Consider the following 13707-nt stretch of genomic DNA (forward strand, 5'->3'; position numbering starts at 1 on the left):
TAGAAAATTAGATGACTCAGTTGGAGAGAGAGGACCAAATGCAAATAGCCAATGGCATCCCTGGAGATAAATAGGGTTATGGCTGCCATTTTGTATGCTTTCTTTGGAACTGGTATACTCCAAGGGAAAATAAGATTCCACTTTTCCTTCACTCTCCTCCCTTGCCTATCTAGTCTGAAGAAGAGCACACCACTCATCTGGCTGTCCTGAAGCAAGAGAAAGACATTCTCACTGAGACCATGGCTCAGCGTGATCAGCAGATGGCGGCTTTGGAAGCTGCACTACAGCAGTTAAAGGCTTCACTTGAAAAGGAAAAGGAATACAGCAGTAAGACAATCCAGGAGTTGCAGAACCGCTTGGGGGAAACAGTAAGTTGGCTGTGATTACATGGATAGTATGTTACTGAGAGAGTCCAGAACCAGCTTTCCTTCAAACCATGGAAAGATCTGAAATGTTCTCACCCTCTTCTCAGTTGGGATCTTAGGTTCTTTCCAGAGCCAGGAGAGAAGATGGTCACCAATAGTCTCTTCAACATTCTAACCTTCTAGTGATTTTTCTGATTAATTGAGCCTTAGTCTTGAAATGCACCAATATTTTAGTCCCGTTTCCTATTGTGAAGTGAATGGAATGTGTATTCCATTCCATATAATTTTAAATCAGTGGTGAAATGTAAAATTTGTTACTACCGGTCCTGTGGGCATGGCTTGGGGGGGGAATGTGACTGGGTGGGCATGGCCAACTTTTTTTTTTTTTACTTTTAAAAGCATTTTTTCTACAACCTCTTCGGCCGAAGAGGTTTTAGAAAAAATGCTTTTAAAAGTAAAAAGAAAAAGCCTCTGATGATCGCACGGCTCAGCTGGGCATGGGGGGGTGGGGCGGCAGCACGGATTTTTGCTACCGGTTCTCCAAACCACCCGGCGCCATCGCTACTGGATCAGGCGATCCGGTCCAAACCGGGAGCATTTCACCCCTGTTTTAAATGCAATTGTATAATTCTATCTCTTCTATGAGCCTCACCAACCACAATCAATTTAATTTGCAAACCGTCCCAACAGAAGACATACATGGTTCACTGATACTTTGCATCACTGTGTCTCTTCATTTGCTCTTAGGAAGGCAACACACAGGCTCTTCAGCAGGAGCTCCTGGACAAACAGTTTGTGCTCCTTCAGTGTGCTGTGAAAGAGGCTGAACAGATGGTACAGGATGCTCTCAATCAACTCGAAGACCCCACTCATATCAGTAGCACAAGCTCTGCAGGTTAGCAGGCAGGGTTAAATGAGGTGTAGAGCCAGTTGCTGTTTCCTTCATTACTAAAATGTCTAATTTTTAATTTAAAAATGGATATAGTTGTGTGTGTATATATATCACATTAAAATTGTGCTTCAAGTTATACTTCTTAGAAGAGCTTATGTAATGTATACTTTTGTTGTTGCATAGATTACCTTTTATCAAGGACCCGTGCAGCTTCTGAATGTGTGGAGCGGCTACAGGAAGCATGTAGCCAATACCTTTCTGACCAGTCAGGTGAGACGTTCATAACTACACAAGTTGAACAGCAGTGTACATAGCAAGCATGCAGATAGAAAGTCTTGACAACATACACAATTAATGCATTCCTGAATGCATTATTCCTGCAAATGCAAAATTCCTAACATTTTGAAAATGGAAAATGGAAAAAAGCATAGGTCACTGTCGTTCATGTGGCATTAAAAAGCCTTGGTGAGCATGTGTGTCACCCTTATCCATTTTGGTTCAAAAGGTTCAGGGTTTTGTTAACGTTCCTTTAATTCGCGTGCTCTCTTTTTTCCATCTAGATGTGAGCAGTTTGTTATCATGTGTGCCTCTTTTTGCTCACCTGATTGGTGATGCCATTCTGCAGGCTAGTGCCACATCGCACATGGCCCCCATGGAATCTGCTGATTGTGAGTATACATGGCAGGGGGCCTGATTATTTAAGGGGCCATCTGTCCTCCATTGTTTTTTACACGCCTGTAAAACTGGGTAGAATTGGCATGCTTCAGGTTTTTCCATTAAGCAGTGTTGCATGATAGAACCTGGAAAACATACCTTCTCTGTCATAGCATCTGCCTTCTGGAACATCTCTTTTGAGAAACATCTGGCCCCCACCCTGGCCATGTTCACCTCTAAAAACATGGCTTCTTTCTCAGGTCCTGAGTGGTTGGTCCTGTGTGTTCTATTGTTTTTGAATGGTTGTTCTTCCAGATGTTGTGTTTTTAATTATATATCAGAAATGATTTACTGTATGCTAGCCAGAGTTGTTGTAGACTGGGGAGATACACACACACTTGCTGATTGCATGCTTACATGCGTGTATGCATATACACACATACCCATATCTATGTATATCAGGGGGAGAGAGATATAAGCATCTTCTAGGTCATACCAGTGAGAATAATCCTTTTCTTGCCTGCTTCCAGTGCTGTTGGAGACCAGCAAGCAATGTGGGAATGAGACCTTGCACTACCTGGGAATGCTGAAAGATAAAGCTACCTTGGAAAGTGCTGATTGCGCTGCTGTCAGGAATTGTCTCAACCAAATCACTTCAATTGGACAGGTGGGATACCTCATGGCATAAGGAAGAATGAGAAGCAGGAGTCCTTGTCTGATCCAGGGGCAGCTATCCAGATCAGTGAGCCACTGAAGAGAAATCTCTCTTTGGGGAGTTTTGAGGTCCTCTTTTGTTACAGAGGAAGATTCATGTGAAGACAAGAGGAACAGGAGAAAAAGAGGATCAGTTTATGCATTATCTTTCAATCTGCAGGATCTGCGGCCCAAAGGCCTGGATGTTGAGGAAGAGAAACTGGGGGATCTGGTCGATGAAGAGATGGCAGCAACGGCAGCCGCCGTTGAGATAGCAGCTGCCAGGATTGAGGTGAGATGCTGAAATGTTAGATTCTCACTCTGCCCCACGTCCTTATGTGAAATTACTTTAGAAAGAGAATTTCTAGATTGAGAAATTGGGAGTTTATTTGCAGTTCCATGTCCTGGAAGAATGGGTTCTGGGGTTAAGGTTTAAGTCGGGGGTATCGAACTCGCAGCCCGTGGGCCAGATGCATCTCCGCCTCCCGCCCGGTTTAACAAAGGGGGAAAAAAGTCTTGATATGTCACATGACGCTGCTGTGACGATGCGAGTTTGACACCCCTGGTTTAAGTGGAAATGATTTTCCATTGTTTGAGATATTGGATGTGTTAATCTGAACTCTGACCCACCTCTCCCCCTTGTTAAAACAGGAGATGCTGAACAAATCACGAGCAGGGGACAGAGGAGTCAAGTTTGAGGTTAACGAGAGGTTGGTATTAAAGGCTGGCACTGATGCCTTCAGATGCTAGTTATCTCCTGCCGTTTATAAAGAAGTTTGAACCTGGTGAATTTAAATGTTGGGGAAATTATGGGTGAGAGGGAGAATGGCAACATCTGCCATGCAATTTTCCCCCACATGGCATCAACAGTATTTGAAAACTGGGCTGTATTGCTTTGTCCATTTAGCATTGCTTATTCGTGTGCTTGTATAATGGATTGCAGACCCACATGTGCCCTTGCAACCTCCTTCTCATATTAGCATTGGGACACCAAGGAAAAGTCAAACAAATGCAGACTTCCCATAGATTAAAGCAGAGACTTTTAAAACCATCACCAGCTCATTTCCCACTCACATATACACAGCTTTACCAATTGCATTTTTTAGGATACAAAGTTCTAGAAGGGAAAGATAAGCCTCCTGCTGTCACTCTAGTTGAAGAATGGAAACTGTGTTAACTGCATTACTAAAGTGATGCAAAAAGGTGCACAAAAACATCAGAAAAAAGCTTTTGGGAATCCTACAGTGAGATTACTCTGTTTGTCTTCTCCTGCTACCATTGGTTTTGTATCTTGCAGGATTTTGGGGTCCTGCACAGATTTAATGCAGGCCATTCAGGTTTTGGTGTTGGCTTCCAAGGATCTCCAACAAGAGATTGTGGAGAGTGGAAGGGTGAGTCTGTACCAGTCTTGTAACAGGATAACTTTCACTTCCCACATGCTGTGCTCTACTGTCACCACAACATATTTCTATGAAAAAATATACCAGCAGTTATGGTAGTGCTGATTAAAGGTAAGACAGGCAAACATACTAATTCTTGCTTAAAGAGAGAGCGAATGAAACCTCCTGCTGTTTGTTCGTTTATTGAATCATGTAATAAGATTGGGTGGCAGATTTAAGTATTTATTAATATTTTAATTTATATTAGATTTTTATCCCATCTGTATTTGGTCAACACAAAGTGACATACATACCAAATACTTCTATTTTCCCCACAACATCATCCTTGTGAGGTGGGTGGAGCTGAGAGAAAGGCACTGGCCCAAAGTACTTGCCTAAGAGAGGACAGTCTCCTCATTTCTAGCCCAGCTCCTTAGCCACTAAACTGGTTGCCTCTCTATATTTCACTTATAACACTTAGATGTAATTCCTTTTCTTCTGCAGGGAGCAGCATCCCCCAAAGAATTCTATGCCAGAAATTCCCGTTGGACAGAGGGCCTGATTTCTGCTTCCAAAGCTGTAGGCTGGGGAGCAACGGTGATGGTGTAAGTTTCTGCAGCATGGTCCCAGCCAATTGTGGCATTGTCATGTTGCCATTCACGTTATGTACAAACATCTGTGCAGTGTTGCTTTGAGTCATGGCTAGAAGAGTAGAAGAAAAGGATTTACTGTTCATTTGTATTTGTTTCCATAGAGATGCTGCTGACCTTGTAGTTCAAGGGAACGGGAAGTTTGAAGAACTCATGGTTTGTTCACATGAAATTGCAGCAAGTACAGCTCAGCTTGTTGCTGCTTCAAAGGTAGGCTTTTTCACAGAGATAACCCTTGAAATTTGGTGCTAGAGGATGTAATTAATGACTGTTCATAGTAATGAGTTTTTGATAGGTGACGGAATCATTTCTTGAACATCAAAGGACTTTTAGCCTGGGAGCAAGCTATTCCATTAGTATGCAATAGTTTCTTTTCCTTTTTAATCTATTGTCAGAAACAAATTGAAGAAGTTTGGTTCTGATGGTTTCTTGGCTTACAGTATGGTCTTATAACTCCATGCCAATCTTTGGAAGGATTCCCTGCTATTACTGTTTTCTATGGAGTAGCCTTCCACAACTAGACATTCTCTAGTTGTGGGGACCAACCTCCAGAACTTCCATTAATGGTTATAATGACGGACATTCTGTGAGTAGAAACCCCCATGTTCTGGATGTTGCCAAAATTGAAGAAATTTGTTGAATAAAAACTGTATTAGAGTTTTCTGGAAACACAATTTGGGTATCTTGAAAACATGGAATTTGGGATGGACAGAAGCATTTTTTTGTCATTTTATTTTAGATAATGGTATTGCCATCATTTGCCATTCATTGGCAACCTTCAGTCTCAAAAGACTATGGTATCGTGCTCTGGAAAGAGGTCCTAAAACAGCATCTGGTGTGACTAAAAAGGCCAATTCGAGAGTGGCAATCTCTTCCACACCGAGGTATACATTCTGTCCACTGCCCAGTCCCCAGATTTCACTGGTTCCAGGACTGCCTCTTTGCCTCAGCCTGCCGAACAAGTGTCTCTTTGAATTGGAGAAGGCCATGCTGCATCTTTAGCCTCCAGGCTGAACGATCAGAGGTCAAGGTTTCCCAGTCATTAATGTCCATTCCCAAAGCCTTTAGATCCCTCTTGCAGATATCCTTATATTGTAGCTGTGGTCTCCCTCTAAGGCGCTTCCCCTGCACTAGTTCTCCATACAGGATATCTTTCGGAATCTGACCATCAGCCATTCTCACGACATGCCCAAGCCAGCGTAGACATCGCTGTCTCATTAGTGTATACATGCTAGAAACCCCAGCATGTTCCAAGACTGCGCTATTTGGAACTTTGTCATGCCAGGTAATGCCAAGGATACGTCGGAGACAGCACATATGAAAGGTGTTCAACTTTCTCTCCTGCCGTGCGTAAAGGGTCCAAGACTCACTGCAGTACAAGAGTGTGCTCAGGACACAGGCTCTATAGACCTTTGTATGTTCCGTCAGCTTCTTATTGAACCATACTCTCTTTGTAAGTCTGGAAAATGTGGTGGCCGCTTCAGCTCAGTATCTAAAGAGAGAGTATCGGATATAGTTGAATTGAGGTACACAAAGTCATGGACAACCTCCAGTTCTTGGTCAGGATGTGGATTTATCTTCCTGGTATTGCCATAATATCATCCCATATGCTTGTGATTAGTTATTGAATATTATTTTCAGTACCTGTCTGTCTCACATCTTTGTCTGCAAGAGCTTTTTTTTTTCTTCTTTTAATAGGTTTTGAATTTTCTGTGAAGGCGCATGTTATGGAATGTCTATTTTTTATCTCATTTGTACCATATAATTTTTTTTTCTCACCTGGAAAGAATTATCTGAATCTCCCATTTGATCTCACAGGTAAAAGCAGACAAAGACAGTGTAAATCTCAGCAAGCTTCAGATTGCCTCTCGAGGAGTCAATCAGGCAACAGCCAGAGTAGTGGCTTCCACTAAGTCAGGAAAATCACAAATACAGGAGAAAGGTAATTTTCTTCACTGCACAGGTAGATGGCAAAAATCCCTTTCCTTTTTTGAGAAGTAATTTTATAAGGGTGAGTGGTAAAAGATCTCTAGCTCTCTCTGAATACAGTTACTTTTCATATTCATCCAGTGGCTTATGATCCATTGGCACAATTATGCTTGCCAACTATGTGGCAAGAAACCTCAGCCAATTGAGGGAAGGGCTGGGGAATGGCACCTTTTAATGAAAATAATAGTGAGATATTCCCCTACAGATAGCATGGACTTCTCTGACATGACACTAACACAGATCAAACGGCAAGAAATGGACTCTCAGGTAAAGTGGGCAAGTAACAGAAGGAAGAATGCTTGACCAATTGGAGAAGAGACAAGATGACAGTATAGGAAGGGGTCAGAAAAGGGCCTGGTACTATGGAAAGTAATATCTTTCCTGCTAGGTCCGAGTCTTGGAACTGGAGAGCCAACTGCAGAAGGAACGCCAGCGCCTGGGTGAACTCCGTAAGAAGCACTATGAGCTGGGAGGCGTAGCTGAGGGTTGGGATGAGAATGGTAAGTAAGATCTGATAGCTGTCTTCCTGACTGAGTGATTCACAAGCTCATATATTGCTCCAGAAACAAGGGTTCATTTATTGCTTCAGACACAAGTTTTCTTCTTCAGTTGCAAGGCTTTAGCTGTCCTTGCAATTCTTATCTCCGCTGATATTGTGGAAATTAAGAGGAAAAGGAACATTATTGGCATTTCTCCCTTAACTTTTTGAACTAGAACACTTTGAGATGACACAGGGCAGAGATCCAGAAATAATTCATTCCAATCCGAAACATCTCTAATTCCAAGACCATAACAAGGAGCAAGTTAACAGGCACGGAGACTGAGTCCTTGAACTTGGCCTATAAACATGGGATGAGATAAAGTCAGACTTTTATTTATGTAAACTAAAGCTGGAGATAAATGAAGTAGATTGTGACTGAATGCTAGGATTCTTTGCCTACATAAACAAAGATAATGATTTCAGGACTACAGTTCTGAATAAGGACTTTCATCGGAAACACTACAAATCACACCCTTCTAACTGCACATTTCAGGCTTGTAATCCTTCCATAAATATTTCAGTTGCCTTAGCTCACAAAGAGAGTTGAAACCTATGTGAAGACCTGCCCCCTTTCTGATAGATCTGAAATGATCATTGTTCCTCTTGTTCTTCAGGAGCAGATTAGAATCTCTGAGAAAGCATGCAGAGAAGAAGACCCTTCAGTTGGTGTGACTACTTCTGAATATGAATGATGAACTCATTTGAATATACCACAAAGCCTGTGCTCATCAACAATGCATTCATACTTGGGGCTGGCCCTGCAGGGTCCTCTGTTGACTTAAGAAGAGAGCAGCAAAGCTGTGGGGGAGAAAAATAGTTTCCTAGCCACAACAGTATCCATAGTATTGCCCTGCCATAGCCATAAAACACAAATCCTGCATTCATATGTCTATTACAGCATTTCTGCAGAGTTGGATTTCCTCTTGCCTCTTCCCAGGTCACTTCCTTATTTTGCACAGCCTCTGATTTGTTAACTTTGGCTCTATACCATACCAGAGATAGTGCTGATCTTGCTGCTCATTCTCTTTGGTTGCCTTTTCTCAGACCCAAGATGGTGGCAGGATGTTGGTTAAAAGTCTGAGTCTATCTATACACATAAAGGTACCAGTCTCTCCGAGGGCCACTTCAGTCTCTACAGAAGAAGGGTTTATGTAACCTGGTCTGCCACATCTCAGGAACTGTGACCTTCTCCGTTTCTCATTCTGCTACCCCATCCTGCCTTGCTCCAACAAAGTGGGACGTTGTCCATTGCCTCAGAGTAGTTCACTGTGCTTTGAGCAGCAATAAAGAACTGAGAATCTAGACGTAGGAATTGCTAGTGGGGAAGAGAGGCTGAAGGGGCCCAAGGAACTGACTTTATATTTGACAATTGTTAGGGGCACCAGCTGTTAGTCCACATACCAGCCAGTTGGCCTCTTGACCACCTGTACTCCATGAGCAAAGCAGAAGCTGCCTAGAGCCAGATGACCTCAGCACAGCTTGTTAGCTTTCCTTCAACCATCTAAGAAATGACCAGTAGCACTAGACAGCTGTGCCACCTGGAAGGTGAACTGGATTCTTTTATAGATGATGTGGTTTCTCTTCCCACTGCCTTCTATACCACTGCCTTCCATGACAGCTGTCTCAGGCACCTCATGATCACTGTGAGCCTCTAAGGAAAGAAAATGCAGAAGAAAGAAGAATAAAGATGCTGTTGCCTATAAATTGGATATTTCCTTTCAGTCTTCTTTTGCTGTATAGGGAAGGGCCTGAGGACTAAGCTCTTCCACCAGCATCAGGCAAAATGTTATACCAAAGGAAGTCCTGAGTGAAGAACATCTGTAGTCTGGCATTAGATTAGTCAAAGCTGTCTTAGTGGTTTTCAGATACGGAACATTTTATTTACTCCCATCATACTTGTGTGGACTAGTACCATTGTCAGCCAGACAACAGAAAAACGAGCAGCAAAACCTATATCGTCTCGTAAGTGAAGCAAGACTGCTGAGGGAACAATCTAACCAAGTCTGCTCCGTATCTCAGATGGGGCAATCAGCCTGAAGCCATGTATCTTTCTGGTGTTTTGGGTAGGGCTGCCTTACACCTGATTTTTGCAAGCTGGCTGATGTATGTCAGACATACGGTTGGGGGCCTTCAGGATGTGATCCAAGTAGAATAATTTGGCTAACTCATGTTGCCTAAAATGTCTCCGAAGTGGTGCTTATGTTTAGCAGGTGCTGCCAAGGGACCTGGGGTTTTTTGAAAGTTCAACATTAGAGGAAGCCATGAGAAGGCTACTGAGTCTGGTATCAGCTATTTTATGGAGACTAGAGGCCATTTTGGCTTTGCCTTCAACTAGAGAAGCTCATAAATCTCGTTCCTGAATGAGCTGCCATGGCCTTTGGCATACCCAACTCCTTGCCAACCTCCTAACTCTGTCTCCCAACTCAGATAAGCTTATCTATTGCACACTGCCATTTGGGGAGGGGGCAAAAGACCTAGGGCTTCTTCTCTTCTTTCTCAAAGGGTCTGTCCACCTATCTTCTCTTCTCTTCTCCCCCACCCCAAGTTCTTTTCCTAAAAGCACTGCATAGGCCAACCAGCCTATCAAATACTGGTGCCTGTTATGCCCCAGGTCGCCTTGCCATATGGCTGGCAGCCCAAATACCAAATAGCACTTCTCCCACCGCCAGCTTGAATGAGGCCAATCAGCTGCCTGTCTGCCTCGCTCCAAAACATCAGGTACTATCCTGTTGCCACAGCACATGAGGCATTTCCTATGGCGCTGAAATGTCCTTGCTCAGCCTTTCCAGGGACATCCCTTCGACGTCTGGTGCCCTCCCCAACTACCTCAGGTTTTCAGGCTGACTGGCCATGCATGTGGAGGACAAAAAGGAAGAAAACTAAGAGTGATTTAATGTGAGACTTGGATAAGAACGGTTTTGTTGTGCTAGAACGTGATTTCCTCAGTGCTTGCTCTTTCTTGGTTTTTTTTTTTTTTTAACTTTTCCTAAATTGAGCAGGTGGTAGTGAACAAACTTCCATTAGAACAGTTTTCCTTAAAATGACAAAAAATGCTACCTTGGGCCCAATCTCCAACAACTGACCCAGGCAGCCAGCTCTTTTCTTTCCAAGAAAACTTTTAATTATTGTATTAAATACATTTTTCTTTGTATAATATGTTACATGTGTGTGTTCAATTTTTAAATAAATATTTCAATCCATTCGTATTGGGTTTTAACTTTTGGAAGTTTTAAGAATTGTAGTTCTGTCTTTCGTATACTTTTTAACTAGCTATGAATCCTGCAAAATGCCAAAAGCAGCAACCAAATTTAAATTGGCTGAACAAGATATTATATAGATCAGAAAGGCACAAATTGAGGGTCACACATTGCCCTGTAAAATCTTAGCCATAGATTTTCAGTTTATTATCCAATTGCATTTTTAATGTAATAGGTGGGACAAATGACTAAATATATTTCAGACATACATTTAATTGTTATTACATGTACATATATTATCAAATGTTTTTGTTCTGACCCACCAATTTTCAGGGTTGACCTTCAATACATTGCTTAAAAATCAAGGGCAACCTCTAACCTATAAAAAGTTGCATTTATCTGAGAAAGTGACAGTTTCTCATTGCAGATTGCAATTCCCATACCTAAAAATTTATATTGACTTTGTGCAATTGGGGTCAGAATTATGTAAATTCATAGCAACTGATTTTGTTCTCCTATGTTATAGCATGATGGAAAGCCAGCACCTATTATAATCCCCTGAACACCTTATCCATGACTGAATATGAAAAGTGAGGTGCAAAAGCATTGCCTCACTACCATAATAGAAATAGCTTGTATAGCTTTAAAATATTGATTTTAGTTGTGTGTGGTTCAAATGAAAAAAGATTGTAGAGAAACAATGAATACTTTATTTTCTATCTTCACAGGAGAAAAACGGGGGCACACCCAATTCTCCGGAAGGGGATCAGATGAAATGAGCCATATAGGGGTGATGAGAACTGTGGTAGGCTTTATTGACAAACTGATCTTCAACAAAGCCATCCAGAGTAGCCCCAGGGTGAAATGAGCGGCAAATAAATTTAACAAATAAATAAAGCACCAGACCCCAGTGGCATCCACCCAAGGGTTATTCAGGAGCTTAAGCTGAGATTGTGGACTTTCTAATTAAAATATGCATCCTGTCTCTACACTCGGCCTCTGTAGTTGAAGGCTGGAAGATGGCTAACATAGCACCAACTTTTAAGAGCTCAAGGGAAAATCAAGAAAATTATAGGCCTGTTAGCTTAATGTCCATCCCAGGGAAGACTGCTATTAAAGATTAAATAGTCAAACATTTGGAGACAAGCTTTGCTCAAGGATACCTGATATGGCTTCATTAAAGGGAAGCTTCTGCCTAACTACAATATTAAAAATTTTTGAGGGTGTTAATAAACTTGTGGGTAGGAGTTTGACTTTCCAGTAAATTTAATAACCATGCAATAAAAAGACAGTGACTCTTGTGAATAAACAACTGGCTAAAGAATAGAAAACAAGAATAGGAATAAATGGAAATTTAAATGGAGCATGTAAGTAATGGGGTTTCCCCAGGGTTCTGTCCCAGGACTTGCTTTTTAACCTGTGTAAATGATCTGGAATCAGGCATGACTAGTGGAATAGCCAAGTTTGCTTATGACACTAAAATGTACACAGTGGTAAAAATAAAAGACTGCAAGCATCTCCAAGGGATCTCTGCATATTGGGCATCAAAATGGCAGATGTCATTCAACACTGCAAGTGTGCAATGATGTATACAGGTGCCAAAAATACTAATTATTCATAAAACTAATGGGATCAGAGGTAGCAGTGACTGATGAGGAAAGTAATGGTAAACAGTTCAGCGAAGGTAACAACACAGTGTGCATCTGCTATAAAAAAAGGCCAAGAGCATGTTAGATAATAAAGTATCACAATGCCCTTATAGAAATCAATGGTAAGATTGCATCTGGAATACTATGTGCAATTCAGGTTGCCAGGCATAAAAAAGGGTATAGAGGAGCTAAAGACGGTTCAGAGAAGGGCAATAAAGCAAGGGCTGGATCCAGGAGGGCATTGTTTATCCTCATGTTTTATTTCCTGCTACTCTTTCTGAAACTCCTACTAGTTGTCTAGTCTAAATGGAACTCAGTCCTAAGACAGCCAGGTCCTTGCCCAACTGACAAATATCCATTTATTTGCCACAATTCAGTTATATGCTGGAGAACTTCAGCTATCTAAGCTTTTTATGCCATTTTAATACAAATACAAAAGGTTGTTTCTATTTAAGAGCAGGGATATAATTGTCTCTGTATCCCAATTCCCAGGTCAATGGGAAAAAAATGAAAACAATTCCTTCAACTTAACTATGCTTTTTCAATTAAAAAAAAAAACCCTGAAATTCCAAATGCAAAACAAATTTTCCTCAAAGAGGGAGATCTTCGTATCCTTCTTCAAAATTTAATCTTGGTTTCCTTAGTGTCACAATGTACCATGGCTTGCACAATTCTGATATCTGTAGGTATAGACACATCATGGCACTTGGATACCTTTTCCAATGATTTTGCTCTCCCAAGGACTAGTCTGTTGTGTTATTTCTTACCTACTTGTTTCTTTGCCATTGATGGTTGATCCTAAAATGCAGAAGCTATCCAATGCAGAAGCTCTTCAATATCTTCATTGACAGTCTAAGGCAGACTGTCCTACCTGTACTCATTAGTTCAGTCTTTATATTTTAGTCCCATTTTTTTCACTTTGCTCCATGACTTTCATTATGAGGGCTTGCAGATCCTTTACATTTTCAGCTATCAGGGTTGTAATCAGGTGTCATCAGCTATCATCAGCAAAGCATTGGGGTTTCTTCCTCCAACCATGCTCATCTTCTTCCAACCCAGCTTCCCTTAATATATACATTGAATAGAAATTGAATAAGCAAGAGGAGACTATACAGCCTTTTCTTCTTTGCCAAAGTGAAGTCAGTCTGTTTCCCTATGTCCATAGGGAAGCCCCAGTCCATATTAGGGCTTCCTAACCTATACCTGTTTCTTATGACGACAATGAAATATTCTGGGATTCCCAATTTTCCCATTTTTCAGAGTTTTAATATGATTGATGCATTGTTATTGGGCTTTCTCAATTATCAAGTGTGCATCAACAGCAATGTCTCGTGTTCCTTGGCGCTTTCTCAAACCAGTTTTGAACATTTTTCACGCTGAACCTTTGCACATTATTATCTCTGAGAATTCTTGAATTGCTGTTGAAGTGCCTTTCACATGAATAACTCCTTGAAAACACCAACTTTGCCGATAGATATTAAAAGTACTAGAACCTCTGCCCTCGGCAATATCATAAGCTGCTCTTTATATTAAGATAAAGCGCCATCAGCAGGTATAATACAAGATTATCACTCCAGTATTCCCCATCGGAAAAAAGTGAGAGAAGAGATAAACAGCACTCCTTACTCAGAATGATGATGATGTTACCTAGTTAGGATAATGAAACATCTGGAAAGAAAACAAACAAGCTCAGAGAGC

At 41.4% G+C, this 13707-nt stretch overlaps 1 protein-coding gene across 10 annotated transcripts in view; it reads left to right on the forward strand.

The window, feature by feature from the left end:
• Window positions 1-10363, forward strand: part of HIP1 (huntingtin interacting protein 1) — a 79909-nt gene extending 69546 nt beyond the window's left edge. For all 10 annotated transcript variants that reach the window (XM_034421063.3, XM_034421064.3, XM_087883391.1 and 7 more), the window contains 14 exons: window positions 174-368; window positions 1113-1260; window positions 1441-1527; window positions 1818-1925; window positions 2442-2578; window positions 2786-2896; window positions 3256-3314; window positions 3902-3995; window positions 4488-4588; window positions 4738-4843; window positions 6452-6575; window positions 6828-6889; window positions 7011-7122; window positions 7778-10363. In XM_034421063.3, coding sequence (XP_034276954.1) covers window positions 174-368; window positions 1113-1260; window positions 1441-1527; window positions 1818-1925; window positions 2442-2578; window positions 2786-2896; window positions 3256-3314; window positions 3902-3995; window positions 4488-4588; window positions 4738-4843; window positions 6452-6575; window positions 6828-6889; window positions 7011-7122; window positions 7778-7788 — 1455 coding nt within the window. In that variant the 3' untranslated portion in view covers window positions 7789-10363. The remainder of the gene's footprint in view (window positions 1-173; window positions 369-1112; window positions 1261-1440; window positions 1528-1817; window positions 1926-2441; window positions 2579-2785; window positions 2897-3255; window positions 3315-3901; window positions 3996-4487; window positions 4589-4737; window positions 4844-6451; window positions 6576-6827; window positions 6890-7010; window positions 7123-7777) is intronic.
• The last annotated feature ends 3344 nt before the right edge of the window (window positions 10364-13707 follow it).

Source organism: Pantherophis guttatus, chromosome 1 (genome assembly GCF_059756535.1).
Source record: "Pantherophis guttatus breed Tessera chromosome 1, ASM5975653v1, whole genome shotgun sequence".
In the NCBI taxonomy this organism is placed as follows: domain Eukaryota; kingdom Metazoa; phylum Chordata; class Lepidosauria; order Squamata; family Colubridae; genus Pantherophis; species Pantherophis guttatus.